Source organism: Peromyscus leucopus, chromosome 10, assembly GCF_004664715.2.
Source record: "Peromyscus leucopus breed LL Stock chromosome 10, UCI_PerLeu_2.1, whole genome shotgun sequence".
Classification (NCBI taxonomy): domain Eukaryota; kingdom Metazoa; phylum Chordata; class Mammalia; order Rodentia; family Cricetidae; genus Peromyscus; species Peromyscus leucopus.
Genome location: NC_051071.1, coordinates 27211964 through 27234275, shown reverse-complemented (window position 1 = coordinate 27234275; position 22312 = coordinate 27211964). Strand labels below are relative to the sequence as shown.

The 22312-nt window shown below is 49.1% G+C and overlaps 1 protein-coding gene across 5 annotated transcripts in view; it reads left to right on the top strand.

Annotated features, from left to right (window-relative positions):
- The window catches only part of Ccm2 (CCM2 scaffold protein), a 65058-nt gene that overhangs the window by 31786 nt on the left and 10960 nt on the right, over nt 1–22312 (top strand). For 2 of the 5 annotated variants that reach the window (XM_028870552.2, XM_028870551.2), the window contains exons 2-5: nt 532–705; nt 16777–16860; nt 17312–17495; nt 21636–21772. In XM_028870552.2, the coding sequence (XP_028726385.1) occupies nt 532–705; nt 16777–16860; nt 17312–17495; nt 21636–21772 (579 nt within the window). The remainder of the gene's footprint in view (nt 1–531; nt 706–16776; nt 16861–17311; nt 17496–21635; nt 21773–22312) is intronic. The other 3 variants (XM_028870553.2, XM_037209000.1, XM_028870555.2) reach the window with 2 other exon arrangements.

Sequence of the window (22312 nt, the reverse complement as noted above, 5' to 3'; positions counted from 1 at the left end):
CAGGATGTGAGGCTGTGAGTGTTGGTGGCCGGCTTGGAGCCCTAGCAGAGGGAAGGAGCTGCCCCTAGTCCGTTAGGACGTGAACTCCTTAGGGCTCATGTGACCTTGGCTGCTGAGGGGCTTTTGTGGGTGGCAGCCCCTGTCCCTCTTGCTGTCTCAGGGCTATGATGACTTGGCCTCACCGAGCCGGGCGGGATTGGGGCTCTGCCTCTGTCGCTGTCTTCCGGGGGACTGTTCCTGCCTGTCTGCATGCCGGTGAGAGTTGCCCTCCGAGTGTTCTAGGAGCCACTAACAGGCCTGTCTGCCTCCATGCCGGGGCGCTCGGACACTACCCTCCACGGCCCGTGAGCTGGCTGTGGAGCCGTGCAGCGGCCTCGTGTGTTCCTCTTGGGCCTTTCTCACAGGCGGGGTGGCCTGTCCCCGTTTTTTCACGGCGACTGTGCTGGCCGTTTTGGCCGCTCGTTTGTTCGTAGTAGGTACAACACCAACGCGTGAATAATGAACTCCAATCATTGCCGTTTCTGCCTGCAGCCTGGAATTGTGTCGCCGTTTAAACGCGTATTCCTAAAGGGTGAAAAGAGTAGAGATAAGAAAGCCCATGAGAAGGTGACAGAGAGGCGCCCTCTGCACACTGTGGTGCTGTCCTTACCCGAGCGCGTCGAGCCAGACAGACTGCTGAGCGACTATATTGAGAAGGAGGTGAAGGTAAGTCATGGTGGGCCACAGGGCGCTCCTGCTGTTTAAACAGGTCCTGTCAGCTCCGCGGGAGTAAGTTAGCCGTGTCCTCCCCGTCACTGGGGAGCCCAGCCCAGCCCCAGCCCTTCGCTCCCGTTTCTGATCCTTTGTGTGGTCGTGTACCACTCTGTCTCCTGAAGCTCACGGGTGTCGTGTTGCCGCCAGAAAAGGCTTGTAGAAGAGGGGACCCAGGTCTTCCCTGTTTGCCGAAGACAGCAGGAGCTGGTTCCAGGAGCCATTGTGTGTTCAGGGCCCAGATCCTTAGCCTGAATGAATGCTTGACGTCATACGTCTCGGAGGCTTGGGCCCAAGAGACGGGTCAGGCTGTATGATGTCTCCTAAAATGGAGATTAATTAATAAAATTATATAAAGCCCTAAGTTCTGAGAGAGTAGGAGAGGTGACAGTCTGTGAGAGCCCATCCATGGGAAGAAGGAAGCCAGGGAAGGTGAGGCCGTCTCCTTAGTGGACCCAGTGGCTCAGGAGGCTCCTGGGGTGACTAAATGTCCCAGGGATGGATTAGTCAGGACCTCCACACTGGCAGGCGGGGCATTGGAGATACTGATTCTCGGCATAAGCTGAAGAAGATGGGGAAGTTAAGTCAGAGCCTGTTAGGGGTGGTGAGAATACATAACCCCTTTTGTGTTCAGGCTTCCAGAACGTCTGTGAACAGGCCTTTCCCACAAACAGTTTACAGTCAAGTGTAGCTTCTTGATGGGGAAGCTGAGGAGTTCCATACCTCCCTAGGGATTCTTCAGTCAGCTCTTCAGGGCCTCGTTTTAAACACAGGCAGCAGAAGAGAAGTACATTTGAGGCCAATGTTAACACGAAGATTGAGCCCACGAGGATAAACACGAATGAGAAGACAGTGGCTCCGGAAGTAAGAGCACCCGTGGGCGTGGAGCACCACACGGCAGTGGGTCACGGTCTGCGAAAAGCTTTGTTGGATAGCTTCATTGTTAGGAAAATCATGGTGTTGGAACCTCCATGTAGCTGGGGGCATTGGTCACTCATTGTGTTCTTTTTTTTTTTTTTTTTTTTCTTCCCCCGGAGCTGAGGACCGAACCCAGGGCCTTGTGCTTGCTAGGCAAGCGCTCTACCACTGAGCTAAATCCCCAACCCCTCATTGTGTTCTTGATGTTACGACAGAGTAGGGTAAACAGGAGATGAAAGAGGCTGCTATTTGTTGGCTGCTGGTAAACTGCTTTTAACTGATAACAAACTAGGTTTTTTTGTTTGCTTTACAAACCTTTTTTAGTGGAGTGATTAATTTTATATGTGTAGGTGTTTTACTTACATGTCTGTGCACCACATGCATGCAGTGCCCTTAGAGCCAGAAGAGGGTGTAGGATCCTCTGGAACTTGTGCCGGGAATTGAACTCAGGACCTCTGGAAAAGCAGCCAGTGCTCTTAACCTCTGAACCATCTCTCCTGCTCCCCCCCCCCTTGCTTTTTTGAGACAATGTCTCACTATTGTATCTCAGGCTATCCTTAATTCAAAGTCTTCCTCAGCTTCCTAAGTGATGGGATTCCAGGTGTGCCTCTACACTTGATAGTGAACTGTTTTAGACAAGAGTACACTCAAACATGCTGAAAAGTATAGTGTAGTAAATACACAGAGCAATAACATAGTTATATTAGTTACTTTTCTCCTTGCTTTGACAAAGAGTTGATTAAAACAACTTAAGGGAGGCGTTATTTTGGCTTGTAGTTTGAGGGTCCATCACCGTAAGGCGGAGGTCCTGGCATCTAGAGCACCAGGCACTGGTCACATGGCATCCGCAGTCAGGACGCAGAGGTAAATGAAGGCTGGTGCTCAGTTCGGGATCCCAGGCCATGGGATGGTGCTGTGCAGCCTGCAGTAGGGTCTTCACACTTGAGTGTTCCCAGTCTAGAGACTCCCTCACAGACATCCCCACAGATCTGTCTCCTGAGGAATTCTAGATTCGCTCAAGTCGACAGGCTTAGCATCACAGTCATTTATTATGGTTGCCAAATACTATGTATGTGCTGTATAGCTGTTAATATATTCTGGCTTGTGCATGTGTGTATCACTGTGGATTGAGTCACGGGTTCTTGCACTGTGACGTTAGTACAGCCACAAAGTTCGTCAGCACTGGGAAACTTTGATGCCTTTATGATTTTAGGGAACCATTGTTACAGCAGCTGTCATTGGCCGGGTCATCAGTAGGCAGCACATGGCTGTAGTCTCAAGAAGACAAGAAGACATTGTTAATAATGTGAGAGCAAGGATTCTACTTTTGTCTTGTTTGTTTGCTTTTCGAGACAGGGTTTCTCTGTGTAGCTTTGTGCCTTTCCTGGATCTCGCTCTGTAGACCAGGCTGGCCTCGAATTCACAGAGATCCGCCTGGCTCTGCCTCCCAAGTACTGGGATTAAAGGCGTGCGCCACCACCGCCCGGCTACTATTTTTGTCTTTTTAAATTTATTTTTATTATTTTTAATTTTTTGAGTGTGTGTGAGTGTATGTGTACACACTTGTGTGCGTGTGTGGCTATGTGCTGGTGAGTGCAGTGCCTGCAGAGATTAGAGGCATTGAATCACCTGGAGCCGGAGTTAGAGATGGTTGTGTGCTACCTGATGTAGATGTTGGGGGTGTCGGTCCTCTGAGAGAATAGTCTTTCAGGACCCAGTGAGAGACCCTGTCTCAACAATCAAGGTGGACAGCCTCTGAGAAACAGCCCCCTCTGGCCTCTACATGTGCACACACACACACACACACACACACACACACACACACACACACACACGCACGCATGCACGCACGCTTGCACGCACACATACATGCTCACCTATAAATACAAACATGCACAGTGTTGAAGAGAAAGTAGAGAACAACTGAGTAGATGGAGGGACGTGAAAGAGAAATATTGTATTGTGTGCTGGAAGGTTCAGCTTACTTCACATCAGTTCTCTCGAGTCCATAGGAACGGACCGGCACCTTTAAAAGCATAAACTACACAGGGCGTCCATCTGAAATAGGTAATTTGAACAGCTCGGTGACTGCAGTTTCAGTCACAATTCCAGCAAGCTGGTTTGTAGACAGAAGTAAGATTAGTAGAAATGTGTCTGCGAAGGCTAGAAAAGAGTGACTAAGACGATTCCTTTTGGGAACAAAGAGAATAACGAGGAGTCAGCTGCCCTGTGTCAGGTCATGTTGGAGTGTTTCTGCTCCCAAGATTGCAGAGGGCTGGCGTGCGCTGGGGAACAGTATTGTGAGCCTAGAAGTAGACTCGTACAGATCTGCTGTTTGGTCTTGTGGAGTGCAAGAGCCATTCTGTGGAGGAAGAAGGACCATGTCAGCAACCATACAGGAGCAGGTGGACGACATGACAAAAAGGGACCTTGCTCAACACTTTACACCTTCACAAAAGTCCTTAGAGTGGACCATGGCCTTAAGTGTCCACTTATAAAATTTGTAAGGGCACTGGGGCAGAGACAGAAAATAATGCATGGTGTCAGGCTAGGCAGAGTTCTTAGATGACACTAGAAATGAGGAAAACTGATCATCCAGACTTTCAAAATGCAAAAATTTCAGTCTGTATGTGAGGATAAAATAGCAGTAGAATATTTCCTTAGCGTGCACAGGACCCAGGGGTCTATCCTCATACCACAAAAGAAAAGATGAGAAGACATGCTACAGACTGAAAGGAAATATTTGGAAGCCACATATCCAACCAAGACTAGTATCTAGGACAGAGCAAAACCTTTCCAGATTCAATGTGAAAGCAATCCAGTTGGAACGTGGCCAGATACAGAGATGTTGCTGTGAAGGGGGTAAGCGAAGTGGTAGTTAGGGATGAAAGGATGTCTGGCAGTCTGGCCATCAGGGAAACGCAGACAAAAGCCATATCAGCACACTACTAACAGAGTGCCGGAAATAAAACAGCGGCAGCACCTGGTACTGGTGAGGATGCAGAGAACGGAGCTCGTGTCCTGATGCCAGAGGGAGTCTAGCACTTTCTTCAAACCTCAAGATTAGTTACTAGCTACTCAGCACTTGCAATGCTAAGCCTTTTATCCCACTGAGCTGTGAGGTTTTATTTATATGAAAAATGGCAACTGCATATTCAAAGTAGTTTTTATAAGCCTTTGTGTGTGTGTGCCTGTGTGCCTGTATGTGTGCCTGTGTGCCTCTGTGTGTGCCTGTGTGCTTGTGTGTGTGTGTGTGTGTGTGTGTGTGTGTGTGTGTGTGTGTGAAGCAGGTAGATCTCCATGAATCAAAGCTGCCAGCCTAATCTATATAGGAAGTTCCAGGCTACCTAAGGGTACATAGTGAGTGACCTTGTCTCCACACAAAACAAACAAACAAGCAAAAACAAACAAAAAAACAAAAAAACAAAAAAAAAGGAAAGAAAAGATTATGTATAGCTGGGCAAGGTGATGTGCTCCTGTGAGTCCAGCTGCTCAAGAGAATGAGGAGGAGGATCACCTGAACCCAAGAGTTCAAGGCCATCCTGGGCAGAGGGGGAAGAGCTGGATTGTTGGTGGTAACGTTCATTTAAAGTGGCAAATAACCAGCCAGTTGTGGTGGTGCACTCCCTTGATACCAGCACTTGGGAGGCAGAGGCAGGCGGATCCCTAAGTTCAAGGCCAGCCTGGTCTACTGAGCGAGTTCCAGGGCAGCCAGGGCTACACAGAGGAACTCTGTCTAACTAAATGACTAAATAACAAAAACTTAACTAAATGACTAAATAAATAAAGTGTTAAATAACAAAGGCAAGTAAAAAAAAGAAAGAAAAAAAGCATTCGTGAACAGGACTAGTTCCTGAGCAGTGCAGTGAGATGTGCAGATGACAGAACACTGAGAAATGTCAAATAAAATTGGTGGATTAAAAGGGAAGTAGAGACCGACCGGGTATGGTGGCTCAGACCTCCAACCAGCTCTTGGGAGGCAGGGGTAGGCAGATATTATGAGTTTGAGGAGACCATCACGGTCTACATAGTGAGTTTTGGACCAGCCAGGGCTATGTACTGAGATCCTGTCTCAAATGGGTTTGTTGGGGGGTCATGATGTAACTGAAAATTGGAAGATAGTATTTATTCTTAAAATGATAAATGAAAAAATGGCCAGGTGCCAGAAGGTAAGCTCTAGCAAGGCTGGAGCGGCTTATAAGATTGTCCTGGTTGACTGGGTTGGTGGTTTTTTATATTAGTCTAACCACAATTGGTCTTTTTAATCACGCACATTTGTTACTCTGACAAAATAAAACCAACACAAAATCTGCCAGTGGCAAGGAAATACTTCTCCCTACTCCAGTGTGGTTCTTTAAGAAAGTATTTTAGGTTTTGAATGAGCATTGATAAAGTCAGTGACCTAGTGAGTGCTGAGTCCACACAGCAGCAACGTTTTACGTTTCCACGCACATCTTACGTCATCCTCACAAAACTGCTATGAAGTGAAACATTTTCCATGGCGTGCTGACCTCTGCTCCGTGTATTTGGTGTGACATTAGCTCCTGGGTGTCTGAGTGGATACCGGGCCCACTGCGCCTCTCGTCTCTGCTTTTCCCACAAGGCAGCGAGCTGGATTTGAGTCACCATTTTGCTCTGCAGTGTGGGGCTGGGGTCGGTTTTAGGGGTCCCGGGTGGCCTCCTCTGCTTGAGTAACCCACAAGTCAGAGGGCCAGTGTGAGGATTGTGTCCTGTGTTCAGTAAGTGGGGGGAGCTTATCTCCAGCTCTTTTTCACTCAGGGGACACTAGGAGGCAGACCCGTTCTTGCAGTGATCCCCTGACTTCCGTATGTCCATGCCACACACAGGGCTTGTTGGCAGTGTCTGTCCCCAGGTGTCAACGTCACCTACAACTTTTATTCCAAAACCCTTTGAAGATGATCATTTTTCTCACTTATACGTACCCAGGTCAACAAAGTCCCTTCAGAAAGATGGAGTCCTTCCCTTCCAGCTCTCCTCTCCGTCACCATAGGGTGTGAGAGCTTCTCAGAACTAGAAATGGAGTCAGCTTGGTACTTCGTTACAGAAGCTTGCCTTGGACTTTGCCCATTTCTGTGTGGTTTGCAAATTACGCAGTGAACTGTTGGCTCATCTCTTGCTCCGAGGGACTTCACCATCCAGTGAGCCGGTTGCTCGGGTGTCCCACCGTCACGTTGACCTTGCTGCAGGTTACCAGCCCTACCTGTCCTGCCCTTGGTGAATTGCTACTGCCTGGCTTGTGCAGTTCCTGGCCTGTGGCCTCTTCATCCTAGGGGCCAGGTTCTGAGTGCTCACACCCCACAGTTAGTTTCCCATGCAGAGGCTGGCCATCCCAGAGAGCCTCAGGGCACCCAAGCTCTTCCCAGAAGTCCTCAGTGCTGTGGTGGTTAGAGAGCCTTCAGGCCTCCCGAGAGACTGGCGCATTTCCCAGTGGCTTAGCGGTCCTTCCCAGCATGTCCACTTTGCTGAGCATTTTGATCTGTGGTCCTCTGTGAGGGTCGTCTGTTCTCTGCTTAGTACCTGCATATCTAGTTCCTGTTTGCTGCTGTGATAAACACCATGACCTAAGGCAACTCGGTGAAGACAGGGTTGATTTCATCCTTCAGCTTGTAGTCCATCCAGATGAGAAGTCAGGGCAGGAACTCAAGGGAGGAACCTGCAGTATGGAGCTGACGCAGAGATGGTAGGGGAGTGCTTGCTGCCCATAGCTTGCTTGACCTGCTTTCTTTAAGAACCCAGGACCACCTGCCCAGGAGTGGCACCACCCACAACGGGCAGTGCCCCGTAATCAAGAAAATGCTCTAGGCTGGGTGGTGGTGGCGGCAGCGGCGCAACGCCTTTAATCCCAGCACTTGAGAGGCAGAGCCAGGCCGATCTCTGTGAGTTCAAGGCCAGCCTGGTCTACAGAGCGAGATCCAGGACAGGCACCAAAACAACATGGAGAAACCCGGTCTCAAAAAAACAAAAGCAAACAAACAAACAAACAAAAAAAAAAACACAACCACAACAACAAAAGAAAATTGTGGGCTGAGCAGTGGGCACACAACTGAAGACTGACTGTTCCGCTCCAGAATCTGTCAGTAGCCCGTAGTTCAGCAGTAAGGAGGAGGGCCCCAGGAGCCCCTCCTCTGCCCATGACTGACAGTTGACAGAGCCTATCCTGTTCAGGCCCAGTGCAAACAACTAAGGTTGCTGACTTCGTGGTTACAGCGATTATACAGGGTTTAGAGGGCGGCACTTCTCAGGGCTTCACTGTCTCCTGGCTCTTAGGTTTTTTTCCCTGCCCCCTCAGCAATGTCCCTGAACCTTAGAGGGAGTGGTGTACTGGTCTTTTTAGGGATGAGCACGCAGCAGCCGCTTAGTCTCAGCATTTTGTCACTGGAAAACGTTTTAGCAGTTTTTTTCCTCCCTCTCTGTGTACACACACAGGCACACAGAGCTAGAGAGCAGGCAGAGGGAGGGGCCTTTGAGGCACTTTACAGTCTAGCCCATGGGACAGGTGAGATGCTCAGCGGATAAGATACTTACATTAATCCCGGTGACTTGAGTTTAATTCTCGGAACCTAGATGGCCGAGAGAATCAGGTCCTCCAAGTTGTCCTCTGATCGCTACCTGTGCCTTGGCATTACATGCCCTTCCTCCCTTACCACAGCCCTAAAAAGTAACGTAGATATGGTGTTATTTTTTGTTGATTTTGTTTTGAGGCAGGGTCTCACTATGTAGTCTTGGCTGGCCTGGAACTCACAGAAATGTCCCTGCATCTGCCTCTCAAGTGCTGGGATTAAAGACATGTGCCACCATGCCTGGCTAGATACGGTATTAGCAGAATTGGTTTTGTGTGTGTGCTCATGTATGTGTGGTACAGTCAGACGGTAACCTCGGATGTCGGTCTCTCTCGTTGTTTGCCTCTGTGTCCCAGGCTAGCTGTCTGTGAGCTGCAGGCATTCTCCTTTCTCACCTCCCATCTTGCCGTAGAATCCCTGAGGTTGTTATGCCCTACTTGATATAGCTTCTGGAGATTTTAACTCAGGGTCATGTTTACATGGCAAATGTTTTTGCCTACTGAACCACCTTCCCAGCCCCTTAGTCCGGACTGGTCTTGAACTCCTGACCCTGCTTTCACCTCCTGAGTGCTGGAATTACTGGCATGCTCCACCATGCCCTGCTCGGAACACCCACCATCCCCCATTCCTTTCTGAGCTGGCTCACTGGTTAGGAAGGCTTTTCGTTACTGAGTTTACTTTAATGGATCCACGGGGATGTTCAGATTGTTTTCTGTGAGCTCCTCCTCCTTTGGGAGACTGTTTCTGCAAGCCGACATTGCATGCTGGCCTCTTTTAAAGGTAAGGTGTATTTATGACCCAGAGTGTGGTCACGGGACAGATGCTGCATATGAACTGAAGAGTGTGCAATCTACTGTTGCTGGATGCTGTTGACTGTAGCTGGCCGGTACAGCCAGTTGAGTGATGGTGCCGAGTTCAGCTCTGTCCTGATTGGCTGGGAAGGCCAAGGGTCAGACATGTGAGTGTGTGTGTACATGTGGAAAGGCCAGAGGTCAACATCAGATGTCTTCTTCCTCCTTTGCTGTCCATGTTATTTTTCTGAAACAGCGTCTCTTGCTGAACCTGGAGCTGATTTGGCTAGACTGGCTGGCCAGCAAGCCTCGGGGAGCCCCCCGTCCCTGCCTCCTCAGCTGAGTTACCGGAGTGTTCTTCCTCGTGGGGGCGCTGGGGATAGAACTCGGGTCCTCAGGCTGCACAGCAAGCTCTTAACTACTGGGCAGTTCCCCAGCCCCTCTGATCTCTGCCTCCTGAGGTTGTTGAGGCCTGAGCTGTGATAGAGTTGTCTACTTTTCCTTGTAGTTCCTCTAGTTTTCACTTCCTCATACTTTGCTACACACACACACCGTGGTTAGAGAAACACAGCACATTGTGGATTACTGTGTCTTGTTGAAGAATTGACCCCTGGCCGGGCACTCGGAAGTCAGAAGCAGGTGGATCTCTGTGAGTTCATGCTACCTTGATCTACATAGTGAGTTCCAAGACAGCCAGGGCTACATAGTGAGACCCTGTCTCCAAAACAAAACAAGAAGAACTGACTCATTTATGGGCTTGTCTGCCTCTTTTGTCTTTAATTCTCTCCTGTGGTGCTGGGGATTGAGCACATGGCCTCCTGAGCATGAAGCTAGCCACACCTCCAGTCCTCTGTCCCCCACCCAGCCACACCTCCAGTCCTCTGTCCCCCACCCAGCCACACCTCCAGTTCTTCTACTTTTCTTATGAAAGGAGACTACATTGGTTTTCTTTCCTTGAACACTAGCTCAAGATGACTTTTTCTATTTTCTCTTAATGTGCATGCATCTTCATAATCAAAATGGTTCTCTTGTAGAAAGCATAGCTAGATCTTGCTCTACTTTAAAATCCAATCTGAGCCAGGCATGGTGGTCCTCGCCACTGGGGAGGCAGAGACAGGAAGATCTCTGTGCTAGAGGCCAACCTGTTCAGGACAGCCAGGGTAACAGAGAGAGAGACCCTGTCTCCATACAAACAAATAACAATAATAAAAGAAAGAAAACCCAGTCTGACGGGTTTTTTTTTTCCGCGTGCGTGCGTGCGTGCGTGTGCGTGCGTGTGTGTGTGTGTGTGTGTGTGTGTGTGTGTGTATTACACTTATGCTCTCACAAAGGCCAGAGAAAAGAGAGAGCATCAGGTGTCCTGCTTTGTCACTTTCTACCATATTCCCTTGACACAAGGTCTCTGACTCAACTATGCTGGCAGTCAGCAAGTCCGGCGATCCTCCTGTCTCCACCACCCACAGCACAGGGTTACAGGCACCTGGGGACCATGCCTGGCTTTTTACATTGGCTCTAGGGATTTGAACCCAGGTCCTTGTGCTGACATGGCAAGGGCTTTTACTTGTTAAGTCATCTTCCCATCCCCAGCGCGTGCGTGCGAGTGCGTGCGTGCGTGCGTGCGTGCGTGCGTGCGTGCGTGTGTGTGTGTGTGTGTGTGTGTGTGTGTGCGCGTGCGTGTTTTACTGGGGATTAAACCTAGGGCCTCACACATGCTATATCCCTAATGCCCAAAAGTCAGTAGTGATACAACTGGATTAATATTTAACTGCGTTTAAGCTTTTTCCTTCCCTTGGTCTTCGCTTTCTTTTTTTTTCTCCTTTTTCTGCTTTCTCTGGTTTTATTTGAGGATTTTGTACAGTGTTTTTCTTCCCCCTGACCATAGCACAAATATATCTATCTATATGTTAGTTTAATTCAAATATATTATTTTAATTTAACTTGATGCCTTGGAATTTGCAGAAAGCATTTACAACTAACCTCACTCCACTTTCAGACAGTGCCGTCCTGTTTCGTGTGTTGTGGACTTTTTTCCCCCCCTCGAGACAGGGTTTCTCTGTGTAGTTTGGTGCCTGTCCTGGATCTCACTCTGTAGACCAGGCTGGCCTCGAACTCACAGAGATCCACCTGGCTCTGCCTCCCGAGTGCCGGGATTAAAGGCGTGCGCCACCTCCGCGAGGCTGTGTTGTGGTCATTTTATTACTGAAGACAGATTGAGTAACCCTCATCAGGAAAACATCAAAAGTGATTGAGATTTTGGAGTTTTCCTGGCACTGGAATCTTTTCATAATGTTTTATAGGTTGAGTATCCCTGAAAATCCTAACCGCTGCACAGTTTGGAACTTTCCGGCATCACGTTAGCACTCAGTGTTCCGAGTGTTGGTAGGGTGCTTCTGTACTCAGTCCGCCCCCATCCCAGTGTCAGTTTTGTGCTGTCCGTTCCCCTCGGCCTTACGCTCCGCTCATCTCGTGCACTGTTGCTCTGTTTTCAGTCAGCGCTGTTGGGGCAATTCAAATAAGAAAACAGAAAATTTGATTTTACCTCTATTTACATATTCTTTGTCTGTGTGGATCACAGATTCTGGTCAAGTAATTGTCTTTCTCCCTGAAGGTTTTTGAAGATTTATTAATGTATTTTATGTATGTATGTGCCTGCATATATATGTGTGTGCCTAGTGCCTGGAGAAGCCAGAACAGGCTTTGGATTCCCTGGAAATGGAGTTACAGATGGTAGTGAGCTGCCATGTGGGTGCTGGGAGCTGAACCTGGATCCTCTGCAAGAGCAGCCAGTGCTCTTAACTGCTGAGCCCTTCTGAAGTTCTTCCAACATTTTTTTTTAACTCATTTACTTTTATTTTATGTGCAGTGGTGTTTTGCCTGCAGGTATGTCTGTGGAGAGTGTCAGCTCTTAGAGTTACAGACAATTGTGAGCTACATGTGGGTACTGAGATTTGAACCCAGGTCCTCTGGAAGAACAGTCAGTGCCCTTAACGGCTGAGCCATTTTCTCCAGCCCCATAACCTATCTTACCAGATATCTGAGATCTTCTTTTTTTTTCTTTTTAAGCAGGGTCTCATTAAGTATCCTTGGGTGGCCTAGAGATCTGCCTGCCTTCACCTTGCCTCTGGAATGCTGGGATTAACGGGTTGTGCCACCACACCTGGCCTGCTTTTGTTTTTAAGGTAGAGCCTTACTCATAGTTCGGACTGGCCGGGAGCTCGCTCTGTAGCCGGGCCTGGCCTCTCCCTGGTGCTGATCCTCTGCCTCAGCCTCTTTGGTGTTGTGGTTATACCCGGCTGCAGCTTTACATTTTTATTTCTTTTCACTTTTGAAGAATAATTTTACTGGATTCATAATTACAGGCTGGCAGGTTTTCCTCTGAAATCTTTAAATCCTTCATTCTTGTCTTGTATTCTGAAAAGCAGCTCAGTGTCATTTTTAACTTTGGCCTTTTTATAGAGTGCTTGTTTCTTTTCATTTAAGCTTTGTTGTTCTCTTTCTGAAAACGGTCTAGGTTTATGTGTAGACTTTGTGCTTTCTATCCTGTTCAGTGTTCTGATCTTTCTGGCTCGGATTGGTACATTCACCTTAAATTGAGAAATTCTTAGGCATCAGTACTTTAAATATTTCTTTTGCTTTTTTCTTAAAAGTTTCCCTTTGGTGTATATGTGTATACATTTGTATCTGTGTATGAAGGTCACCTGAGGTGAGTGCTGGAACTGAACCCGGTCACAGCCAGAAAAGCCAGCGCTGTTAGCCACTGGGCCATCTCCTTACCCCGGCCCCTTTTAGCTTTCTCATCTATCACGTTGTATCTGTAGTCGTCTTGCTTTCCTAGATGTTCTGTTTCTTTCATTTTTCCTTCCCCTTCCCTCTCTCTCAAATACTCTGGCTTCAGATTTACTACATAACTGAGGGTGCCCTCAAACTCCTGATCTCATGCCTCTGCCTCCCGAGTTCTGAGTTACAGGTGTGTCCTATTTCGCTGGCTCCCTTTGCTTTTCAGTTTTGGAATTCTCTTTTGATACGTCCGCAAGCCCATTGATGCCTTTCTTGGCCAATATATCCAGTAGCCTGGTGAGCCCTCCAGAGGTGTTCTCTATGGCTGCTACAATGTTGTTGATTTCCAGGATGCCCTGCTGATTCCTCCTTAGACTGTCCATCTGTCTTTCTGCTTCCGTTGCCTGTCTCCTCGTTTGTCTGTGTTGTGCACTTTTCCATTTCATCTTTTAGCATGCTAATGACAGTTGTTTTTTAATTACCGTGTCTCTGCCATGTCTGAAACGCTACCATTTGTGGTCACTCCCAACTGTGGTCCTGCCTTTTCCTACGCCTTGTAAGTCATTGAACTCCAGGCATGAATCTCCAGGTACAAGGAATTCGGGTACAGGGGAGAGGGGTTGTGAGGGTTTATGGTAGTCTGCTGGGTAATTAAACTGTTCTGACTTGTAAGTATACATGCCAGCAGCAATAATTCCCTTTTCTTTCCTAGGGAACCTTCTTAAGTCAGGTCCTAAGTCTGTAGTTTTTCTAGTTGAAACAAGAGCCTTTGTTGATGGGTGAGAGCTGTGTTGATAGTCTAGTGATTAGGCCTCCATGTCTTTGTGAACTTGTCTCTGGGCTGTGAACCTCAAGTTTGCTTTTTGGTTTTGTTTTCTATTTTGTCTCTTATTTTTTTTTTTTCATTTTTTATTTTTATTTTTTTTTCTGGAGCTGAGGACCGAACCCAGGGCCTTGCACTTGCTAGGCAAGTGCTGTACCACTGAGCTAAATCCCCAAGTCCTGGCTTTATTTTCTTTTGTTGTCAGTAGTAGGATGAACCAGAGACTAGGGGGAGTAGGAGTCACATATTTTCCCGATTGTAGGTGGGTGGTTTAGGCCCTGGGAAGGTGTTTTCTTTGATGAAAATGCCTATATTAGGAATGATAGAATGCTCTGTTTATACTTTGGTATTTTACTTGTTTCTTTTTATTTTATTTGTTTGTTTGTTTTTCAAGGCAGTTGTTTTCTGTGTAGCTCAGGATGTCCTAGAACTCACTCTATAAACCAGGCTGGCCTTGAACTCATAGAGATCCACCTGCCTCTGCCTCCTGAGTGTGTGCACCACCGCCGCCGCCGCCGCCGCCGCCGCCGCCGCCGCCACCACCACCACCACCACCACCACCACTACCCGGCCCCTGGCAGCTGTCTTGCTGTGATGATGAGAGGGACATTTCCAGGCTCTTGACATACTCACCAGAAACTGGAAGTTCATTTTCACTCCCCTTTTAATAAAGAACCTTAAATATATGAATTAATAAAGGACTGAGAAAGGTTGAGCCCAGGAATTCTCTTCTTGGGAGGAATATATCAGTAGGCTGTTAGTTCGTAAGAACTAGACATGGAGGGTTCCCTGGAGGTGGGGAAGTGTGCTGTGACTTGGACTACTGCTGCAGACATGCACTGTGACTATGTGCCTCCTGGAGTCTGCTGCCTCCTTCCTACACTGTGATGGGCACCTGAACATGGGGCTCCAGAGATGAAAACTTACACCAGAGGAGTCACCCAGATAAGCTCCAGTGACAGGTGTGGACTCTTAGCTCTGGTAGTTAGGTTCTGTCCCTCGGGTGATTATGAAGCCAGTGAAGTAGCTCCAGGGCTAAAAGCACCTGGCTTCGCCAGACTGATGGTCTGAGTTTGATCCCCAGAACCTGCAGTAGAAGGAGAGAGAGAAAAGTTATCCTCTGATCTGCACACATGTACCATGTTGTGTGTGTAGACATCTTACACACACCTACACACACACACACACACACACACACACACACACACACACACACAGTAAAAAAATTAAAATATAGCTGTGGGACCTGGATTCACTTCCCAGCACCCATGTAGTGGCTCACACCATCTCTAACTCCAATTCCAGGGGATCAAGTACTTTCTTCTGACCTTTGTGGGCACCAGGCAAGTACAGGGTACACATACATACATGTGGGCAAAACACTCATAAATATAATTTTTAAAATAGATATTTATGTTTTATATGAGGGGGGGAAACTGAGCATGTAGTGTACAGACAGAACTGCCCTCGCAGCCTCCAGTGCCCCGATCACTTGTCTGGAATCTGCTGAGCCAAGGCCTTGCGGCCTGCTTGCTTTTGTCTTAGCCGTTAGTGCTGCTTTGATAGTGTTAGCCTGGGTGAGAACAGACTCTTCCTTGTGGTTCTGGAGACGGAGGCTCTCACGATGAAGCTGTTCTCGGTGCATCCTCTGTGGTAGGAAGTGGAAGGACAGGAGGGGGAGAGAGCAGAAAGGGAATGAATGAAACTTGTTCTTTCCGAGTGCACCAAGTCCAGAGTGCTGGCTGGTGCCTGCAACCCCAGGACTGGAAGCTGGAGCAGTCCCCAGTACTGCCAAAAGCAGAGGTGCGGCCTCTCCCTAGGATGCCAGGGCTCCAGAGGTAGAGGCAGGAGGATCAGAAGTTTAAGGTTCTTGGCAGCAGAGGGAATTTGAGGCTTGGCAGGATTATGTGAGACATTGTCTCAAGCTTAAGTAGAGTGAGTTCCAGGCCATCCAGAACATAGCAGGAAAGAATGGAAGGGGCGTGGGGGTGGGGGAGGTGGCTCAGTAGTTCAGAACACTTGCTGCTTTTCCAGATGACCTGGGTTTGATTGCCAGTACCCACGTGGTGGCTCACAGTCATCTATAATGCCAGCCCCAAGGAATTCAGTGTTCTCTCTTGGTCCCCATGGGTACTAGGCATGCGTGTGGTGCATGAATGGAAGGGAGAGAGGGAGAACCTGTGGGGGGCTGTAGACGTGGCTCAGTGGTTCAGAGCAGTGGCTGCTGTCTCAGAGGATCTTAGTTCATTCCCAGCACCACATGGTGGCTCACAACTGTTTGTAACTCTAGTTTCAGGTGATCTGACGCCTTCTGCTGCCCTCCTGGCACCAGACACACACGCAGACAAAGCATCCATACACATAAAACAAGACCCTGCTTCTGCTATAATGTCACTACCTCATTTCTAAGGGCAGAGCCTTTGTGAGCGGATTACCTCCCACAGCCGCACCTTTCAGCACTGTTACTGAAGGGTTAAGTTTGAAACATGGATCTCGGGAGGTGCATTCAAACCTTGGCACTTCACTTTTCTATCTGTACATTTGTCAGCGGGGCTGACCTTTCCCTTTTTTTATTTTTTATTTTTAGTGGGGCTGTGCACAGTGCCCCAACAGTGAACGGAAACACCGGCCATCTAGGTCCCTATTCTACCAAAACTTGTCTTGAGATATCTTTGAAAGACTTTCAATACTAGTTGTGAACACAGCAGTAGGAAATGTGGGAAGATTGTCTGCAGCTGCTGAGACCTCAGTAAGAATGTAGGATTCAGGGCTGCAGAGATGGTTCAGTGGTTAGAACACTGGCTGCTCTTCCAGAGAACCGGGGTTCAATTCCTAGGTGGCAGCTCACAGCTGTCTGTACTCCAATTCCAGGGCATTAAGTACCCTCAGACAGACATGCAGGCAAAGCACCAATGCACATTAAAAAAAAAAAAAAATTAGCTACAGGGTGTGCCAGGACAGCCAGGGTTACACAGAGAAAACTTATCTGGAAAAACCAAAGAAATAAAAAGACTCTTCTAGAGCATGGGTGACCTGTGGACCTGTGGCCTGGGGACAGGCACGGGGTCTGTGCCATGTGGTAGCAGCAGTAGTCTGGCTCTGTTTTTCACGGCCATCTTTCTCCCCTCTCTTACAGTATTTGGGTCAGTTAACATCCATACCCGGCTACCTGAACCCCTCCAGTAGGACGGAAATCCTGCATTTCATAGACAAGGCAAAGGTAATAGCCCTCCCGCATGTGCTCTGCTGCTTAGCCTGCATCAGCCCTCGGCCCCTCACTTTGACCTCAGACTGAGAGAGATGACCCAGCTCTATCACTTTGTGGGTGTTCTTGGCTCTCGACGACGAAGACTGTTTCGTAGTCTGAACCTTGAATCTCTAGACATGGTCTTGGGCTGCTTCCCAAGCTCACAGTTTGAAGATATTCCAGATTTACACATACTGTAAATCTGAATCTAAAAGGCAGTTCCGGAGGACTCTGCCACATGATTCGAACATGTTGACATCCTTGGAGTGAGTTCCGCTGTACTGAGGGGAACAGCACTTGTCTTCACCTCTCTCTCCTTCGCTAGAACCAGTCATGTGTGGCCAGCAGCCAGCACAGCGCTCCCCGAGGAGAGGAGAGCCTGATACAGTGGCCCAGCGTTTCTGATGCCTGTGGTTCTTTGCAGCGGTCCCACCAACTTCCTGGACACCTGACCCAGGAGCACGATGCTGTGCTCAGTCTGTCTGCCTACAATGTCAAGCTGGCCTGGAGGGACGGGGAGGACATTATCCTCAGGGTGCCCATCCACGACATCGCTGCTGTCTCCTATGTCCGAGATGATGCTGCCCACCTGGTGGTCCTGAAGACGGGTATGGATTTGGGGGTAGTGGTCTGGAGGTTCCCAACCTGAGGAGGAACCCTGGCTTTCATGACATTCTGGAGATGGCTTCTATAGCTCCTGGCTGAGTGCTGCCACCTTATTGTGGCTATAAATTGGCTTTCCTGCCATGAGCTTCTGTGTCTCCAGGGTCCCTGTCACACTCAGGGACTTTGGAGACTTGAAGAGACATTCAGGGTCAGTATTCAAATAAGGCTTTCTTGGGCCAGGTGTGGTCAAAGGCAGGTGGATCTCTGTGAGTTCTAGGACAGCCAGGACTACATAGTGAAACCTTGTCTCAAAAGCTTTTCTCCTGGTGAGTCCTCAGTCTCTGTCCCATAATTGATGTTGCCTCCACTGCTCAGGTACAGTGGAGCCCCAGAGAAGGGTGGTGACCGAGAGCTATGGCAGGGACCTGAGCCCAGCCTGTATTTGTTTTGTTCTGATTTTTCGAGACAGGTCTCTTTACATAGGCTGTCTTAGGACTCACAGAGATCTGCCTGCCTCTGCCTCCGGAATATTAGAATTAATGGTATGCCACCACGTCCAGCCTCCAGCCCGCACTTTGAGCCCCAAGTTCCCAAAGCCGGGATAGCACAGACAGTTTCCCCCAGGCTCTGGGGCTGCCTTCATGTTCAAAGACAGCAGGGTGGTACCCTCCACGGACTGCGCTCCTCTGCTGATGCACACAGCGCCCACCTTCCTAGATGCCAGTGTGCCAGCTCCTCCAGCTTCTGAGCCTCCACCCTCACGTTTAAACCAGTGAGAAATGAGGGGAGAAACTCTTACCTGTGCGGCCGCAGGCCCACTGGCCCAGGCTTGCTGGATCCCTGTGAGTGGTTGGAATGATTCTGAAGCCAGCTCCTGAGTGCTGGTGGGAAGGCACGAGGGGCCAGCACTGGGCCATCCCGTTTTGTGGTGTGGGAGGAGTGTGGCTGACTTATGATGCTAATCCAAGTGCTGTGGCCATCTCCAGGCAGCTGGAGGGTTTGAAGGAGTTTTAGCTGCCCTGCCTTGTCTGTGTAGAATAGTTCATTCCTTGCCCAGCACACTTACACACCACATTTTCCTTCACACAACTCACATGTCCCACACCACACATACTACACATACAGAGTTGTGTATCACACAGCCACAGACACAGATGCACTTTGCCGGCCCAACCCAGTCACACCCACACACACATCCTTGTACATACTTGCAGTCACACAGACTCCAGCATTGTTACCAAGGACATCTAAACATGGTCCACTTGAGATACTCAGCTTACAAAGCACAGAGGTTTATTTTTAGTTAAGATCTCACTATAGTCTCCTCTGACCTGGAATTCACTCTGAGGTCCAGGGTAGCCTGGAACTCACAGCAGTCGTACCCCAGCTTTCTGAGTAATGGGATTACACAGTGAGCCTCCATTCCCAGCTAGAAAGGGGAAAGGTTTACTTGGCTCATGGCCTCTGAGGTTCCAGTCTGTGATCAAGCAGACCCGTTGCTTGTAGGCATATGGTGCAGATGCCAGATGCCAGCAGTGGGGATAGCATTGCAGAACAAAGCTGCTTGTTCCATGGCCAGAAAGCCCAAAAAGAGGAAGAGGCCTGGGCCCCATGGTTTCCCTTGAGGGCCCTTGTGACCAATGGCCCTCCTGAACTTTCCCACTTCCCAGTAGCCCTATCCTGGGGCCAAGTCTTTACCACACATTTAGCATCCACATCATAGTGCTTTGTTTTCCTTCTCGGAGTTGAGGGAGGATGCATTGTCTGGGTCATGCTAGGCATTGAATTAGGTTGGACAGTATGAAATTGTCGCTAAGCATTTTAATCTGTAAAAAGTCAGTTTAGCATGACTCAAACTACAAAACATCTTACATGAATTACATCATTTAACATCTATAATAAACCCAAGAGAAGTTCATGAGCCTCATGTCACATGTGGGTGAAGGTGGGTGGTCTTGAACTGGTTCCTTCTGGCTTTAACCCCCCAGCCACTCTGTCCAGCATCACCAAGGTGATCCTCTGGCTCTTGGCCCTCAGAGACATCCTCAGAGACAAGGAGGGAGGGGGCTGGTTCCTGATCAGGTTCCGGTGGGTGTCTTAAGCTAGTATGGAGAAGTGGTCCATGTATTTCTCATGCCGCAGGAATGTTTCTGTGCTTGAATCATTAGAATAAATTGTTAAGGAAGAGAAAATAGAGAATCCCCTCCTTATAGGGAACATTCCAAAAACATGAGACTAGGTACTGAGGTCCTGTTCTCTCGCCAGCAGAGACTGCATCCCAGTGTCCCAGGGGCTGGCCTCATTTTGGCAGGAGTGTGTGTGTGTGTGCGTGTGTGTGCGCGCGCATTCCCTCTGATTCAGGCTTCCGGACAGGCTTGTCGTTTCCCCACCCAGAGCCAGGCAGACGAGTTTGTTCACCTCGGCGCCTCCTTGCAGAGTCACCTCTGTGTGCCTCTTGTGTGCAGGGGGCTGCTAGTGTTTGGGGCAGTCTAGTGTGGAAAGCGGATGGAGCGGAGAGCCCGTGTGTCTGCCAGACCGTCTTGAATGATGCAGGAGAGACAGGTGGCAGGTCTGAAGCTGGTGGCACAGAGCAGCCTGCGTGGCTGTGTCTCGGCCTGCTGCCCAGAGGGTAGAAGTGGCATCCTCCCTCACAGATGGCACCTGCTTGGTACTCACACTTCACAGCTGCCCACCGAGGGCCAGGAAGCCAGTTTAGAACGTTACAAAAATAGAAACAATTGAGACTACTTTTAATAATATATTTATATTTATAGTCTCTTTGTGTGTGTGGGGTTTGTGTATACATATACATATACTAGCTGAGCTACGTCCCTAGCCTCTATTTTTAAAATTTATATTCAGTTACTATATTTAATTTTTCGAGACTTTCATCATGGCTGGTCTTTGTTTTTGACATGATGTTTCTCTGTGTAACTCTGGTTGTCCTAACTCTGTAGACCAGGCTGGCCTCGAACTCACAGAGATCTGACTGCCTCTGCCTCCCGAGTGCTGGGATTAAAGGTGTGCACCGCCATCACCTCGCAGTGGCTGGTCTTAAACTCACTGTCTAGCCTTGAACTCAGGTGGTCCTTCTTTTCTGGTTCTTGTCTCCCAAGTACTACAGTTACACAGTATATTTTATAGTATATAAATAGTATATTATTTTGCCTCCTGTATCTAATATGTTGCTGCGAGAGCATGTGAACAATACGAAAATGACTGAGCTAGTTACTATTTAGTTAAAAACAAGTCAAGCCCCAGGTGTGATGTGGCCTGCGCCCAGCTCAGTCTCGCCTTGTCATGGTACGTACATCAGGAGCTCTGTGGTCAGTGGGAGCCGTTGTCTGCACTCTCCCTGTCTCTGCCTCGGGTTTCCGCAGCTTTGTCACCGGAGGAGAGTGACAGCAGAGCCACCTCTGAGCTTTGCTTACAGTTCTGGCACCCTTCCCAGGCTGCTGCTCTTGGGGCCCCATCCCCTGGACGACTCTGGAACCACAGTGCATTTTCTGATGTGTACAGTGTGAGGGTGGCCTCAGACTACGTCCATACCCACAACTGGACCATTCACATGCTTTCAGGTCCCCTGCCTTAGTTTATCCCTCTGGAGGAAGAAACTCGATGGAGGTGTGGGCCCCTGTTGGGATTATCTGTGGTCTGTTGTCTGTTAACTTGAATTGTGTGAGCTCCTGCCTTTTATGGAGATCTAAGCAGCTGAATACCAGCTGGCGTGATTTGGCACACAGTGGAGTATGAAGACGGTGCTTTGGTGCCCTGCAGTTCTCACAAGCTAGTTTTGTTTTGAAGAACTGGTGGGCTAGATTTTAATTGTTGATTTATTTTAATTATATATATATATAATATTTTATATATATGATGCTGTGGGGATGTGCACAAGTGCTGTGGTGAATGTGTGTGTCCTGGCATGCACGTAGAGGTCGGAGGACAACTTCGTGGGGTTGGTTTTCTCCTTCCACCTTTGTGAGGGTTCCTGGGCATGGAGCTCAGGTTGTCAGGCTTGCATGGCGAGCGCTTTCCCACTGAGACATCTCGCAGGCCCCCGGGAGTGAGTGGTCCAGCTGGTGCTCAGCTGTCCTCATGCCTGCCTCCATGCACTGCACTAACCTGATGTGTTTACTTCCCAGCCCAGGACCCAGGCATCTCTCCCAGCCAAAGTCTGTGTGCAGAAAGTTCTAGAGGCCTCAGCGCAGGTTCCTTGTCAGAAAGTGCAGTGGGGCCAGTAGAGGCATGTTGCCTGGTCATCATGGCCACAGAGAGCAAGGTGAGACCTCCCTGTTGTGGACCAGAACGATTCACAGCCTCTTCCTGTCCTTAGTCCAAGCCTGGCCCGTGACCCAGCTCACAGCCTGGTCCTGCCTATGATCAGGCCTTGCCTGTAGCCCAGCCCTTCCCAAGACCAGATCCCACCCACAAACCTGCATGGCCCCGCTTAGACCCCGGCCCTAGCCAGCCCTTCCTCCACTCAGGCATTGTCCTTCCCACTTTCTTCATGACCAAGCCCTACCCTCAGTTCCCAAGCCCCGTCCGTGACCTAGTCAGTGTCCTCACCTCTAGCTGTGGCAGCCCGCACTCCCTGCCCAGGGGGCGCCTCCCGTACCTAGACCCGCTTCACCTCCTCTGCCAGCCGTGCCCTAGTCCCGTCCCTCGCCACCCCTAGCTCCATCCGTGAGACGGTCAACAGCTTTGCTCGCCCATCTCCTCTTCAGGATGCTTCTCTCCACCCCCACACTGATTGATTGACAGCGATGGCTACAGGCATGGTGACCTGCACCTCACGCCTGCCTGGTGCTGCCAACAGAGT